The sequence below is a fragment of the Ciconia boyciana genome, chromosome 8, assembly GCF_034638445.1.
Source record: "Ciconia boyciana chromosome 8, ASM3463844v1, whole genome shotgun sequence".
In the NCBI taxonomy this organism is placed as follows: domain Eukaryota; kingdom Metazoa; phylum Chordata; class Aves; order Ciconiiformes; family Ciconiidae; genus Ciconia; species Ciconia boyciana.
In genome coordinates, this window is record NC_132941.1 from 7,445,569 (window position 1) to 7,460,965 (window position 15,397).

At 50.2% G+C, this 15,397-nt stretch overlaps 1 protein-coding gene across 1 annotated transcript in view; it reads right to left on the reverse strand.

The window, feature by feature from the left end:
• Window positions 1-2,409: 2,409 nt before the first annotated feature.
• The window catches only part of ST8SIA2 (ST8 alpha-N-acetyl-neuraminide alpha-2,8-sialyltransferase 2), a 32,066-nt gene continuing 19,078 nt past the window's right edge, over window positions 2,410-15,397 (reverse strand). Inside the window, exons 5-6 of the mRNA XM_072870402.1 lie at window positions 13,004-13,297; window positions 2,410-3,098 (exon numbers count right to left, since the gene is read on the reverse strand). Coding sequence (XP_072726503.1) covers window positions 2,813-3,098; window positions 13,004-13,297 — 580 coding nt within the window. The 3' untranslated portion in view covers window positions 2,410-2,812. The remainder of the gene's footprint in view (window positions 3,099-13,003; window positions 13,298-15,397) is intronic.

A 15,397-nucleotide genomic window follows, 5' to 3' on the forward strand; every position in this document is an offset into this window, starting at 1 on the left:
CGCTCACAGCCCACTAAAGCAAGGGGAAGTTTCTACATCTTTTTTGTGCATATAAACTCAGCAGGGACCAACCTGCACGGCATTGAGGTGAAATGGGACCTCAGCCATTGATTTCAATAGCTGCAGGGTCTTACTCTTGGATTAATGTATTTTTAAAATTGGGGTGAGCGGGACCCATTCTGGGAATAGAAACATCACTAGCAATTTCATCCCCCTGAATAATTTTGCCTATAACTTGCCTGTGCTTTGACCCAGAAGCTGCTTCAAGGGCACCAGAAATCCCTTCTCCCATCCCCTTTCAACCCCCAGCACACCCCCGTTGTGCTGCTGTTGGATTCAGCTCAGTAATCTCTGTAAGCACAGAGAGGACATCCTCTGGGACATCCTGGTGGCTTCAGATGTCCCCTTGGCAGAGCACCGACATCCACCCCAGACGGGCAAATAAGCCCAGCTTTCCCCTCTCATTCACTGGCAAAGAAGGTTACGGCGTCTCCCCACGTAACTGGCATGGCATTTTATGTTCTTGCCCCACTTCTCACGCTTCTAGGCAATGAAAAGAAAAAATAAAAAGAAAAACCCTGCACATCTATTTCATTTCTTGTATTTTTATTTAAAAAGGTTTGCTAACAGCAATCAGTACCGTGGCCCAGGCCCCTCAATACAACAGTTGGCTTTAGCAGTCCCTGCGGCTTCATCCCTACTCTGTCCCTCCTCCGCGCTGGGGACAAACCAGGGAATTATCCAGCTTTAACAACCACTCCTGAATCACGGGAAGCTCCATGGGATTGCAGACTTCTTCCATCTTGCAGTTTTACTCTTTGTCTCCTCCTATCTCAGGAAACTCCAGCAGCTTAAGCTGAGGTTCACAGCCAGGTTTAGCTTTATCGTGCAACTAAACTCAAGTAAAAATTGGAAAAAAAAAAAGCCAGGTTTAAAAAAAATATACATAAAAGAAATCATTTTCTGGAGTTGGAAAGAAACATCCCCTCGGTGGCAGATTAGCCCACATATATCCGCTATAATGTTGCTTATACCTTAATCTTAGGCATCTTCATCTGACACTAATTAGCAGGCTGGAGGCTCCTACGGGTACAGTAGCTTCTACATCCCAAAACATGAAAGCGAGTTTTTCCTTTTACCACTTGAAGCACTCAGTTTTTAAAGAAACAATGTCAAGTATTTCAGCCCCAAACTGTACACTTTTTAACTTAACACGGCAGTAGGAGGAGGCACAAAGGTGATGAAACCCAGCCAGGAAAGCATCGCAGCGTGTGTCCGAGGCTTGGCTGTGTAGTGTTAGTTGCTCTCCCACAAATTAAACCCAAACTGCACTCACTGAACCCCGGACTCACCCGCATTTTGGCACTGAGCACTAATTAGGAGACAAATAGAGTAGGCTACAGAAGCAGAAAATTAAACAGGCTGATCAGACTAATCTAGTTGCTTCCCTCAAAATCCCAAAAATTAAGGAGAAAAGCAAATGTGGTTATAAAATGTTCTTTACATTTTGGGTTCTCTCTGAAAAAAAAAAAGGGGCAAAGATCATTTCTGTGATGTTCATCACTAGGCAAGCATCCCATCAAGATCCATCTGACATCCTGTTTAACTGTTCAGAGTAAGAGCTAATCGGAGCTTGAAAGAAAGGAGAGAGCGGGACTTCAGGAATACAGCGCTGTATAGTGGTTCTTTGTGGAGAAGGTGAAAATGAATTATTTAGACTTGACAAAGTCCCTTGAAGTCCTGTGGTCTTTCTGCTTCGCTGGGTCTCAGGCCTATCACCAATATTTCAGTGGCTATTTTTGGAGGGGGAGAGAAGGCAGGCTGCTTAGCAGGTAGCATTTGGGAATTAAGAGCTAGATCTACTTATGGTTTTCACGAGCCCTGACAGATGTTGAGTGTCTTCGACGGTGGCTCAGTAAGACACTTAATACTAATGGTGCCGGTTTGCAGCAGCAAACCTCCTTCCTGCCACGTTCCAGCATCTTTGCTCCTTTCTAAATTGCTCCTTAGGAAAGGGAGAGAAAATACATGCTCAGCATCCTCCTCACCCGGCTCAACGCCGATGCGCCCGTTCTCTGGAGGCCCTCACATCTCCTCTCTGAGCAAATGTCACCGGGATCAGCTTAGCACAGATCCCCACCTCCTCCTGGAGATCAAGCTGCAGCCCAGGAGGCTTCTCTCTTGCCTCTCCGAAGGCTGTGCTCAGCCCGGCGGTCCATGTTTCGGATGGATCTGTGTGCGACTCTGCCGGGCGCCGGTCCCTGCTGGGCAGGAGACGGGTCCTGCCCGGTGCCACGGGCAGTCCCTCAGCTGTGAGAGCCGCCAACAAACCTTCCCTGCCCACCCCGCTCCCTGCCCCTTCCCCTCCCCGCCACGAGCACGGGGCCAAGAACGTGCCTCGCTGCAGAGCGCCAGCGCCGGCGTCCTTGGCCAAACAAACTAACTACCAACCTCGGACCAGTCACGACAAATGGCTTAACGTTTACCCATCACCTAACATACCCTCAAAAACCAAGGCCATCTTCACACCTTTTGGACGTAGGTAGAACACCCTTCCGAGCCCAGCAAGCCCACGGCAAGGGGTCTTGCCCAGGCCAGTCACGCCAGATGCTCCCGCATCTCTCCTGCCCCTTCCTTGGTGAACACCAAACAGTTATAATACTCAGGTCAATATATATAGGTACCACGTATATATATTTGTGTCACTGTTCTGCGCATTAACAAAGACAACCAACCCCACCAGGCACCACTCGTCCTTTCCGCCCCCGCCCCTTCCTCCCGTGGCTGTGCAGGAACGCGGCCGGGGACCACCCTACGTGGCCCCATCGCACTCCCCCACAGTCAGCTTCAAGGCTCCCTGCTGGTGCAGCGTCTTTAAGGCTTTGAACTCCAAGGGCATGGTGTGCGGGCTGGCCTGGGAGGTGTAGCCGTACTTCAGGCTGTCATAGTAGTGGTACTTGACCGGGTTCTGGTTCTGGTCCAGGGGAAAGGGCCAGAAGCCGTAGAGATAGATCTGGTTGCAGAATCGAGTGGCCAAGGTGTACATGAGGAGGCCGGTGGTGGGTCGCTTGATGTGCACCTTGTTTGTTAGCCAGTACCTGCAAAGGGAGAGTAGAAGAAAACATGTTATTCCCCTCCCAACAAAGCTTGTGTCTTGCACATTTTCTTTCTCCAGCCTCTGACTGAGATATATTGGTGATTCAAAATGAGAGGTTTCTGACTAGCAGAAGAGTTCTCCATGCCAAGAAAAAGCCTCTCTAGGGATTGCTTCATGAATAAGCATCCTCCTGCTCTCTGTCTGGCAGTTACATCACACTTGTTGCTATGGCATTGAAGCATCTCATGCCTCGGCAATTCTTTATGAAAAACAAATTGCTTGCAACGGTGGCCTTCAGTACTTCAGCCTACAATTATCTTCCAATCAACCTAGGAGATCAATACCACGGACCAAACATCCACCTGTCAAGTAGACTCCAGCAGCCCTTCGAAGCAGACATGCTCTCACACACATACGCTGATGATTTTCATTGATGAATGAAGATTTTTACTCTGACAGTAAACACAACAGGGCTGTAAAAACGTTTGCCTTGGAATAAAGGGTCACCAGGCTGAAAGAGCTAAAACACACTGCTGTGTTCCCGTCACACCCAGCGACTGCTGCTGTGATCCTGGACCAAAATACACCACCGTGCTCTGCAACATCAGTCCATGAGATACACAGTACGGCATATTGCAATATATAATATCCGATACGGAGGTCAGCTGTGCTCACTGCTGAAAAGTGCGTTAGTTTTTATGAGAGATGGCAAAAACAAACAGGGGAAGGAGGCACCCTGTAGTGATGCACGAGCTGGAACGGTATCAGCAGTTGTATTTTGGGCTGCCGATAAAAGTTATTGCAGCATCAACATCCTGTAAGATGTTTCCAGTATTTATTGCACAGGCAATTTATCTGGTTTGCTCAGCAGAAAGACACTGTCAGAGGAGCAAAATCAGAAAGAAAAAGGTCTGGGGGAGGTAGAAGATGTCCCCCCCGGGTGCACTCCTTTCTCCCCCAGCATGTCTGATGCTGGCGCTGCCCCACAGCAGGCAGGGATGGTGCGGGCCACCGTGTTGCAGCCCGTTCAAGCCCTCGGATTATTTTTAATAGATATTTCAAAGGGCCCGAGTTCAGGTGAGTGACTGGCAGCGCTCTGGATAAAAAGCATGAGGAAGCGGAGCAAAGCACGTGGCATTTCTGTGCTCTCATCCAGAGGTTTGGGATCCTAAGCTGGGTCCCGCTGTCGCACGTGGAGCCACGGGCAGCGTCTTGCTCATTCGCATTTTCTGCTGGGCTCCTGAGGGTCTGGCACTCCGGCAGTGGGAACCCTTGGGAGAGCTGAGTCTTAATGCTGCAAATTGGCTTTTCACAAAAGCCATTAAAATTTAGCAACCAAGGCACAAGATGTACTTGTTTGTTCTCAGCCAGATAAGAGAAAAATTGACTTTTCTGGTGAATCAAATTCTGGAAGCAGAGTGACCACCTTGGCGTGTGCAGGAAGGGCATAGCAGGGTTTACTGGGGACCCACATCCCAGGGGTGTCCAAGCACCTGTAGCTTTAGCAAAAGACAAGTACGATGTATTGGGGAGGTTCTCCTTGCCTGACTCATCTCCTCGGCATCCAGCATGAAAAAGGAACAAGAAACGGGGAAATCTGGTGAGAACCAGTATCTCAGAGGCATGGCATCAGCATTTTCTGGGCTTGCCCGCCATATGGGTTGGGCTATGGGGACACAGCAAAACTCGCTGCGGTGCCAAGGCAATCTTCTCCCACAGGGAGCCATAAAACAGCCCCCTTGATGAGTTTACGGGTGAGCACATTACACCCCTGGCGTGCAGAGAGAAATGAGAGATTATCACAACCATTTAACACTGTGAATTAGGGTATCCTCATGCAGCAGGGAAACTACCTGGGAAGAACTGTCAAGCCACATTAACCGGCTGGCTTTGCGGGAAGAGAACTGTCTGGGTTTGTCCTTTAGCCTTAAGACTCTCCTTTTATCAATTTACCAGCTGGAGCACAGAAAGATACTGGTGACCTTACGCCTGCCCAAAACACGAACTTTTTGGTTTTGTTGAGAGGCTGTAAAAACTCTACGAACGTACAACGACCTTGACAGCATGATGAAGTGACCCCTGCACACGGGTACAGGACATTCATGTGACCACCACCGTTTCAAGTATATTAATGACGACAAAAATGAGATGGGTCAAACACAGAAGCAACCTAGAGAAGCACGCCGTCCTCTGCAACCCAGCACGCACAAAGAGCCTTACCAAGACCGACAAGCATGCACAGTACCCAAAAGCAGCCCTACTAAAACCAACCTGGCGTTTCCACCTCAGCACACGCAGCTAGTGAGCACTCACTTAATAATATTGGGGTAAGGAACAATGACAGTTCAGTTTCTTATAATAAAAATTAAAAACCTGGCTCTTTTATCTGTATTTCCCTCTATTGCAGGCATGGCATTGCAAAAATGAGAAGGATAACAAACCTCGCTCCTACAGCATCATAAATTCTCGCTGCTGGCTGCAGCTTTGGGAGGGGGTGATGGACTCCGGGCTCTCCCAGCCCACCCACACAGATGACATACATAATATATAATGCCCAAACCGTAACATAGGCCATGCCACAGCACTTGCAATTTGTTTCCTGGACAGTGAAGGTGGGAAATCCTCCAGTGAGGTCTGGGGAATACTTTTTAATGACTGGTTTGTGATGGGAGTGTGGGAGCTGTGCAGGAAGATCTCCCTCTTATCTCTCCCGCCACCGGCCAACTGAGACAGCGGCCACATTCCTGGTGTAGAAGAGAACAGCTGGGGATGGAAATAAAACCTAATTAATTCTGCAAATCCAAATGAGGTTGTCCAGGCGCACATGGGATGCTCTGTCAACAGCGCACCTTTAATATGTGAGGTCTGGGATTTTAATTAGGAGGAAAGATAATCTTGAAGCGGGCGGTAATTATTTTTCAAATTGGCTACACCAATCACCATAACTATTAACTGCAACATTCTATGGAAAGAGATAGCAATTAAAAGAGAAGAGCAAAGAGTAGTCCTGAAACCCAATACCTCCTTTCTCAGGGCCGTTCTCACAGTGTGGACCTCCTTCAAAAGCCGGTGCTGTGTCATTTCTGGAAATAAACCCTCAGGGGTGGAAGCAGCTACAGAGATAGGCTGGTGCCTGAGCAGGATGCAGCTATGAACAGGAACCGTGGTGCTGTCAGGCAAAAAGTGTCCAAGACAGCTCTTGTTTCAGATCATGATAGTCACAGATGGAAAATGCCATCAGATCTTCAAGGCCATCTTTTGTAAGGAGGCAGCCTAGACACAAGCCCTAGCACCTATTTGAACTAATACTTGATGGTAGCCAAGGACAGAGGCTTCAAGAAGAGCAGCTCAGAGAGTCTCGTCCTAGCTGGTAGGTGGTTCTGGTTGCTCCTCAGCATTCCCAATTTACATTTGGAAAATGTAAATTTTCCAAAAGGTTTCCAAGAAACTTAAGAAGTCTCCTAAGCAGAACCGCATAGCACTGCTGCCGGCTGCCTGACCATCGGTGTATGCCTCCTGCAAGGGGGCTGCACTGCAGCCACAGGGGAAGCAACTGCTGTATTTGGACCTTAAAGCCCAGTGGGAATCATTCAGGAGACAAAACTCTCTGAAACTGCCCCAGGAAGCCGCAGCTCCCACTCGCAGTTCCCAGCCGAGCCAGGGAAGGTGGCAGCCTCCACATCGCACATCTGGAGTACGCACCCCACCGCGCTGACAGCGCTCATCCTCCCCCGGCATCACCGAATTCAGGGAGCAGAGCCTGGCCTTGATTTGGGCTGAAACGCTGGGTGCAGATCTCCCCCCTGCAGGGAGTGTTTGAGGACCGCTAGTGAGGGCAGGGTCCTGCTCTGTGCTTACCCATCACCTCCCGACAGGTCTGAGAAAACACTAAAGTAACTTGTACCCTCCAGGTAAGGGTTAACGTGCAGGATAAAATGAACAGAAAATCCATCGCCCTGATGAAATGAATAAAAAACTGAGGTCAATGAAGAAATCAAGTTTCAGCAGTATCGGCTGCATTATTTAGCGATACAAATCAGAATAGCTGAAATAATGCAATTTCAGACCCTTTTAAAACAGCTTATTCATGAAAGTGTGATACAAACACAAGCTGTTGTGGAGGTGCTAGTCCTTGACTGTCAGAAGCATATTATCAGTCTGCCACACGCATCCTGCTCCCATTAATACTCATGAAAAACCAGCTACAGATAATCAGAGCGAGTGTCCCGACAGTGCTCTGCACTCACGCTGGGGCAGGCGGGGACAGGACCCGCCGGTGCGGGCAGGGCACAGCACGTCTCCCGGCTGCTGGGTGCATGGAGGTGAAGTGCTGGAGCCCAGGGAGCAACCGCTATCCCCCATCCAGCTTCTCCCAGCCCTTTTCTGTCCGAGTATCCAGTCCCTTCTGTCACCTCCACCAAAATAGCTGAGAGCCATGTACTGTGATGAGATCTGTGCAGGACGGGGAGGAGTGGGCAGGTCCCCATCCAGATTCATGCTAACGCTGACTCCAAAAGCTAGATCTGGAGTCAGAGTTGGGCTTTATCCCCAGGCTGGGCACAGCTCAAACACCAAATCAAGCCTCTACATCCAGACTGGATCTGTACCGTGTGGCTTAGGTCTGGTTTTGGTGACTTGGCGCAAGCAAATAAATGCTGAGTCACAGATAAATAACTCATTTTTCCTCCAGGTCTTGAGCTCTGCGATGCCCTTTCAAACACACATGGTACTCAACACTCACAAGTTAAAGCATTTCCAAACAGAGAGAAGAGGAAAGTAACTGGGAAGAGGATTACCCTATTTCTTTTCCCTTTCCTTCCTATGCCCCTCCCCTTCTTCTGACAAAGAAAAAACTAAATCTTCTTCCCGATTAACCGGAACAAATTAACTGCCTTGGGGTCCCAGTGCAGACACACCACAGCTCGGGTACAACGTGCCTCAAATGCAGAAGGGGTGAGAATAATTGCTCACACAAGGATGTATTTGTGGGATACCCACGGACCTAACCCACGCATGGCTTTACGGGGCGTTCGCAGTCCCCCACATCCTACCCCAGTCACGCAGTCGTGAATGGTTATTTCCACCCCCTACACCCTTCGGTCATCTTCATCCTTCACCTGAGCACAGGACCACTGTCCTTAAACCTTCTGTGGGACCAGAGGAAGGGCTTTAAGGCATGAGTCCCTGGGGGCAGATATTTCAGAGGAGCACCTGTAAATGTAGAGGGACCATAAGGGAGGAATCACGAAGCAGCTGGTTTAGAAACCCCACAACCGGGTGACGCTGGCTAATCAACAGCAGAGCCGATCTCGAGACAGACAGTGAGAAAAGATCGAGCTGGCAGAGCTGTGAAAAGGAAAAAGAGGCAGCTTAGGTTTGATGTGTTAGAGAAAAAAGGAGCCCATGGAGGGATGCAAAAGAGCGGGGTGATGTGATCAAAGCAACAGGTTAAGAGAATAACCTGCACATGTGTGTCCTGCATGGCTACGAGCAAGGCAAGGCTGTTGGAAAGGATGCAGCATAATCAGGATGCCAGGCAAAGAGGGACCGGGGAGGGTTTCCACCATGGCTCACAGATGGGAAAGACAGCGTCTGAGCAGCATTGCCCTGACAAATCAGCAAGGGTTTACATGTTGTTTGGGTGTGAGGACCCAGAGAGACATCTGAGGCAAAGATGAATCCACCTTATGCCCCACCAGGCTGCACGTCTGAGGATATGTGGCAGAGCTGCACTATGCAAGCCTTGGACCCTGAGCAAGGCGATTGCTGTCGTGAAGAGCACACGCGAACTGTCATGGCTATTTGGATGTTAAACCTAAAGGGAGACCTAGCCAAGGAGCTGGAAGATGTATTGATTTTTTTTTTTTTTTTCTTTCTAGAAGCTCTTAACAAAATCTTATGGGATTAGAATTGGTTACTGCCAAGAGACCCTTGTGATGGACACAGTGAGAAATGCTAGACTAGATTATACAAGGCAAACTGAAACGTGTCCATGAATTCTCCGCAAGGAGCGATAGTCAAACCTCCAGACACAATTATTTTCCCTTGCTTCCTGCATTTCATGTTATTTCTCTGACAAAAGCTGCTTGGCAATAGGGATTACAAGGCTTTTTGGAGACACTAACAGATGACTTATAAGGGGCTTGCTTGCTTCCCAGCCAGGAGACGAGCACTGCACTTGCCGGATGAATTGCTCAGGAGACATTTTATAGTATCGCTCCGAAGTGAGTCACGCACCCCCGAAATGTATGGCACCGTCCCCGTCCCTGTGAGCTGGCTCCCTGCCACGGCACAGCTTTCCTCCTCAGCCTTCGGTAGTGACATGGCTTCCTTCTGAGCTCCTCCATCGAAATGCTAATGGCTCTCTCCCCTCCTGGCATGAAGACGGTGAGTTTAACCGTGTAAGAAGAGCCTCTGTCCTATTGCACAGATTATCCAGAATCATCAACACAAAAAGCTATCAGCAAACATTTAAGGCACCCTCACAGCTAGGAAGGTGACGTCTCGAATGATGCTGTTAAGGACAACAAAACCAAATGCTTTTTACTTATCTCAGCAATGCACACTCTACAAATGCCCCACATGCACTGAAAATTACAGGAAAAAATGCTCAATTGCCACTGAAATGCATTCTGGTCTAGGGGAAAGCAGAGCAGGACAATAAATACTGCGGTTCAAGGAGGAGTCAAGAACTCACGAATGTATTTCACTGGTAGTGAAGGAAGAGGAGAAAAGGCAAAGCTTTTGTAGCCAAATTGAAGTTGGCTGAGATGTTAGCCTTTGTAGAAAGTGCTATTCCTTGAAAAAAATAAAATATATAAAAGACTGTCTTGGCTGAAAGACTTCCCCTATTTCTTTGTGATTTCCAAATCAACTTAGGATAGATTATAAAGGGTAGCTTTATCCAGCAAAGAAGAAGACGGGACATCTCTGCAACTGCAGCCCACTGCAGCACAGAGGGATGTTTTGTGGGGCTTTGTGGATTATCGATTCTCCGCTGCATGCTACATGCCACAAAATGTATTCGTTTCACAAATCTCAGATCTGTCAAAGAAAAGTGTAATGCTACAAACCAGCATGTTCCCCAGAGAGAGCTGGAGGGACAGAGGAAGTTGCTGGAGACCATATCCCTGTAACAGCAAGGAGCTCATAAGCACAAATATAGGATGATTGTAGGAATTAGACAGTATCACAGAACATGAATAAGTAAACTCCTAGTGATTCTGGTCAGTTTGACCTGAGGAAAGACTCCTTCTTCATCCCAAACGACATCATATCAATTACCCCGAGGGACAAGACAACCCTATAGGTACCTGAGAGACTTCCTATAAAGCACCAAGAGCACCAGCATACCCCCCCCAGCTGTGGCCAGTTCATTCAATACTGCCTGAATCACTCTTAAATCCATCCAAGTCCAAACCTGAGGAGGCTGCACCGAGGAAAGGGTTAACATTGACTCTAGCCTTCCCCCAGAACAGCACAGCCCTTTGCTCCCCAGCCCTGGGTGGTCCCTCTGCATGGCTCCTTGGCCAGGCCACAACACACTGGGTAGGCATCGAAGTGCTCCCATCAATTCGGGCTTTCTGAGGGGGCTGCAGTTTTAATTATATTAATCGTTAATTAGTAGGCATCCTTGTTTTCCTGCTAAGTGTGAGAGCAGGAGGGCAGGTCAGGCAGCAGCTCCCTTGGCTTAGAGGACAACCCCTGACGAGGATTAGCACTGGCTTCTGCGGTTGTAATTGAATTAGTGCTGCCTCAGTGCAGCCATGACCCACCTTTCCTTGTTGCCCCACAGCACGGTGACCAGCCCAAAGGACAGGATCGAGGTCTTGGCTGTAGCTCAGATGGGGTACTTAGAGCCTCTCATCAGCATCAGCCAGTGTCCGACCACGTGCTAGTACCACATCCATCCCAGACACTCACCAACACTGGCTACTTCACTCGCTTGCTGGTCTGACTGGTCGCATGCCTCTGAGCCTCAGTACGTTTTCAGAAGCCCAAACCCATGTTCCTTGCACAGGACCCCATTAAAACCCATGGGGACACTATCACAGGCAAAAGGAAGACACTACTCCAAGCCACGGTGCATCACTCCATGCACCGAGAGACGGTGCTGAACCCTTGGGCTTGTCCCCAGATCCCTGCATCCCCTCCAGCCAGGCACAACCTGCCAGCCACCGGTGGTGGCTCCAACAGTGCTCTGTGGAAGATGCGCAGGGACAATCGGAGTGCCAGCCAGCCCGGCTGGACCACGGGGCTGCAGCACAGGAGGGCCAGGAAGGTGCCGCGAGCTGGAAGATAATCCCAGCAGCAGAGCTTAACAAGGCATCCTCCTCTTCTCCCGCAGGAAAGCGATGCCCAGCCCGTGCCAATCCCTCCGCAAAGCTTCCTACGGGAAGTTTCTGGCACTGGGAATGGTTGCCAGCACAGGATTAGCAGCCTGTTGATTTAAAGGGCTTATTACAGGAGCTTAATTCTATTTTGACAGATGAAAGTAAGTCAATTACAGCTAGAAATAGCTCAGAATTTGGGTTGTGGGTTTTTTTTTTCTTCTCCCCCTCCCTTTCTGTGAGTTGTGGTATCATTTATTTCCCTTTCTTTACCTCAAAGCCAGCTTTTCTGTAAAATGTCTCTCCAGCCCAGGGAAGCCTCAAACACAGGCATTTGGGGCAGACATGGTTCTTCTTGCCCATGATTGCTGCCTGCAATGCACCATGACACCAGAGCCTCCACTCCTCCCAGCTTGCCTGCAGAGCCACCCTTCACACCCCTCTCCCCGGAGCACCCCCTTAGGCTTGCTCCTGTGCAAAATGACCCCAAAATCTGTCCCGTGCCCACCCCCTGCACTGACACGCAACCTGGGACAGAGCGACACCTAGCATGGACCAACTGACCAGAAAAGCTCAGGCTCACAGATGTGTTGGGGAAGAAGTGCTCGAAGTGATCAAGAAACATTACTGCTGAGGCTTAGAGGTGGGAGCACCAGCTACATGAGTGAATTCCCATCCCGGGAGACCAACAGAGGCTAGTCAGGATTGGAGAGGACAACTACTGCCACTAAGCCATCTCCAGCACGAGCCACCACCTGCCTAGACTCCCTAAATGCCTAATGAATCATGACTCTCCCCAGAGAAATAAAGCAAGAAAGCAAGATCCTACCCTGTCCCCAACCTATTTACATGGAAGTCTCACCCCTGGAGCTCTCTTTCTTTCATAGTCTCCCCATCCCCACCACACCTGTGTCTCCCACATGCCTGAAGTTGCACTAAGGGAGCAAAAAGACCCCTTCCTTCCCTCCCAATAAATCCATTCACCACCACTCTGCCCTATTTATCTGACCAGCAGAACCAGACCATGTCAGTCCCTTCCCTGGGCTGGTTATTTAAGATGAGCAGTGCAATTAGTACCATCACAAGAGCATCCAAGCTATTCATGAACAGCCTTGGTCCTCTGTCACCACCGAGCCCGTCCAGGCTGCCATGAGCTCCCTGACCTGAGGAGCTGTGTGAGATTTGCATGTGTCACTCAAGCACAAGGTGACAAACCTTGTCACTAGCTCAGCAAACCACAACACACACACATTTCTCCAAGGAGAGCCCTAACTGTAGGTTGGGGAGTTATCATGGTGACACCCAGGCTTACAGCCAGCAAAATTCTGGAAGACTTAGGGTCACCATATTGCACGGCTAAAAGACCTCACACTCAAAGAGCAGAGGAGGGAGGCCCTACTTGCGAGGTGGACTCCAGTTCTCATCTAGGGACCAGCCACCACCCGTGGAGTCCTTCTCACAGTCTGCAGAAAAAAACAGCTCGCACCGTTTGCCTCCAGCACAAACCCATCAATCGCCCTTCCAGCTTGGGAAGCTGATGAAATCCTGGCTCCGAGCACACCAGAAATTCTCTCACCCTCGGACAGCGTGCAGCAGGCGCAGCGAGGGGTAGGCAGTCCTGACGTTGATGTGATGCTTCAGGATAAGCTCGTTCACCCACTCCACTCGCTCCTTGCCCCCCTTGGCCATGAACGCCGGGATCCAGAGGATGCTGCCATTGAGGCTGTGGAGGCGTTGCAGCAGCTTCTCCCTCCAAGTCTCGTTCACCAGGTCCTCGAAGGCCCGTTGGATGACCGAGGGGTTCATAGTCACCAGGTCCGTCTTCATGCCCACGTCCTGTGAGTACTCTTGGACAGGGGCCAGATTGCACCTGCAAAGGGAAACACTGAACAGCCCTTTACAATGGACATGAGAGAGGGCAGTGACAAACATGAGGGGTGTTTGATGCCAAAAGCCGGGGCCAGTGACAGATATGCCCATTCGCCCTTGCTTTTGGGAGGAGGAGGAGGGAGCATGAGTCTCTGCAATAAATTAGAGAGGCTCTGACCTGGTAATGATGAGCCATCTTAATATCAGGTCATCATTCCTCAACATGCTGGCATGTATGCACATATTCCTCTAGGGCAATGCTAATAACAGACATAACTGTGGTGTCTGGTGGGTGGGTTTGTACAGATCGGTATCTCTTCTGGTGCGGTTCAAAAATAACACGTAGCAACAAACCTCCCGTCTTCGCTGCCACGACAGATTTGAAATGAAACGGCCTTTCCCACGCAAGGAAAACGCTCGCCTCTTAATTCTAGTTCTGCTGGGGTAATATTATCCCAAGTTCCTTTTCTCCTCCTGGTGAGTCTCTGCTAACAGCAGACCCGGTGGCACCAGCAGTGATAATGACACTAGTGGGAGGTGGATGCCAAAACATGGTCTCCACAGGGTTTGGCTGTCTGGAGGCTGTGACCTTCAAAACCCATCTCTTTCTGTACTATTAATTGGTGCCTCCTCTCCGGCTGCGCACGGGGATACGGGCACACACGCTCCCCTGGGAGCTCCCGTGCCACGAGATCCTGTGTCACGCCAGGGATGAGGGCTGAGGGGCTGCGGGATAAACGGCCAACAAATCACCCTTGTTATGTGGTGTTTTCCTACAGCTCCTCGAGGGGGGATCTGCCGCCATTAAGCCGTGGCCGTGCCATGCATGTGGCGCTGGGGAAATGGCACCGGGGACCAGCTGATGGGGGGATGCAGAGAGAAGCTCCCCCAGCATGGTGAAAACCAGGGGGTACCCGTGTGTTCACACACTGCGTGCTCTCCTGCAGCGTTATACAGTGAAGTTACAGTATTTAACGAGCAAGAATTGCCTCCTAACCATCTGCCTTGATAATCAGCCATTACTACTTTTTTTGCTACTTTACAGATGGGGAAACTAAGGGAATGGTGTAAAGAAAATCCAGCTACTGGCACACGGGGCCCTTCTGATCCACTCACTGCAGGAGTAAAATCGCTGAAAATAAACATTGGATCTGAAGAGCGAACCTGTATCCTGGACACAGAGCCCATCACTGGTCACTGCCAACCCCGCTGAAAAGGCTGCCTGGATGGAGCAACCTCAGGAAGATGCGGGTTCAAGTGGTGGCTCAGATAACCTATGGTGGGAAGAGCACGTCCGTGCCAGACCTGCACTAGCATACATGGCTGGGGACAAGTTGCTCAAAATCCCAATCCTTACACCCAGAAAAGCTTTTCTCCTGCAACTTTGCTGCCTGACATGAAAGCCCCTCCCTAAACTCTGCCAGAACTGCAATAAGCAATTTTTCCCTTTGCTCGCTCCGGTTACACTTAAGGATGCAAATGCTAACGCCCTGTCCCCTGCGGACAGGACAGGGCTGCTAACAGCCGGGCGGGCTGGAGCAGCTGGGCTTGAGCGGGGGACAGAGGTGACATTTTCCTTGCTCCCACATGACGCTGGGGACAGCCTCTGTGAGCCGCTGATGGATTGGGCTGTCTTCATAATAGACTCGCCAGAAAGCATATGTCTGCACATACATAAATCATCAGCGGACTCCTACAGCCCCTCAGCTAACAGATGTACACGGGTGTTGGGGATAGGAGGGCAGTCACGCTCCTCCTCTTCACTTCAGGCATCTTCTGTAGTGAAATCGGTGCGTGCCCCAGTGGGGGTCAGGATCTGCTGCTGCAGGTCCATGGGGCAGTGCATCTGCGGGGACATCGGCGCTGGGAATGGAGTGGTCACAGGGGAGCGTCAGACCCGGGCGTGCACAAGTGTGGTGCCAGGGCACCGTGCGGTGCACCCGGTGCTTGAGGGCAGAAGTGACTTGGGGAAGGATCAAGCTTGTGTCCGTGGGAGAGTCCAGGACAGGGTTCATTTGCAAGAGGGTAAGTATGTGGGAAAAGAGTAGTGAGTGCTTGGGTCTGGGGGTTAACGGTGCCCCGGGGGGTTAACGGTGCACCA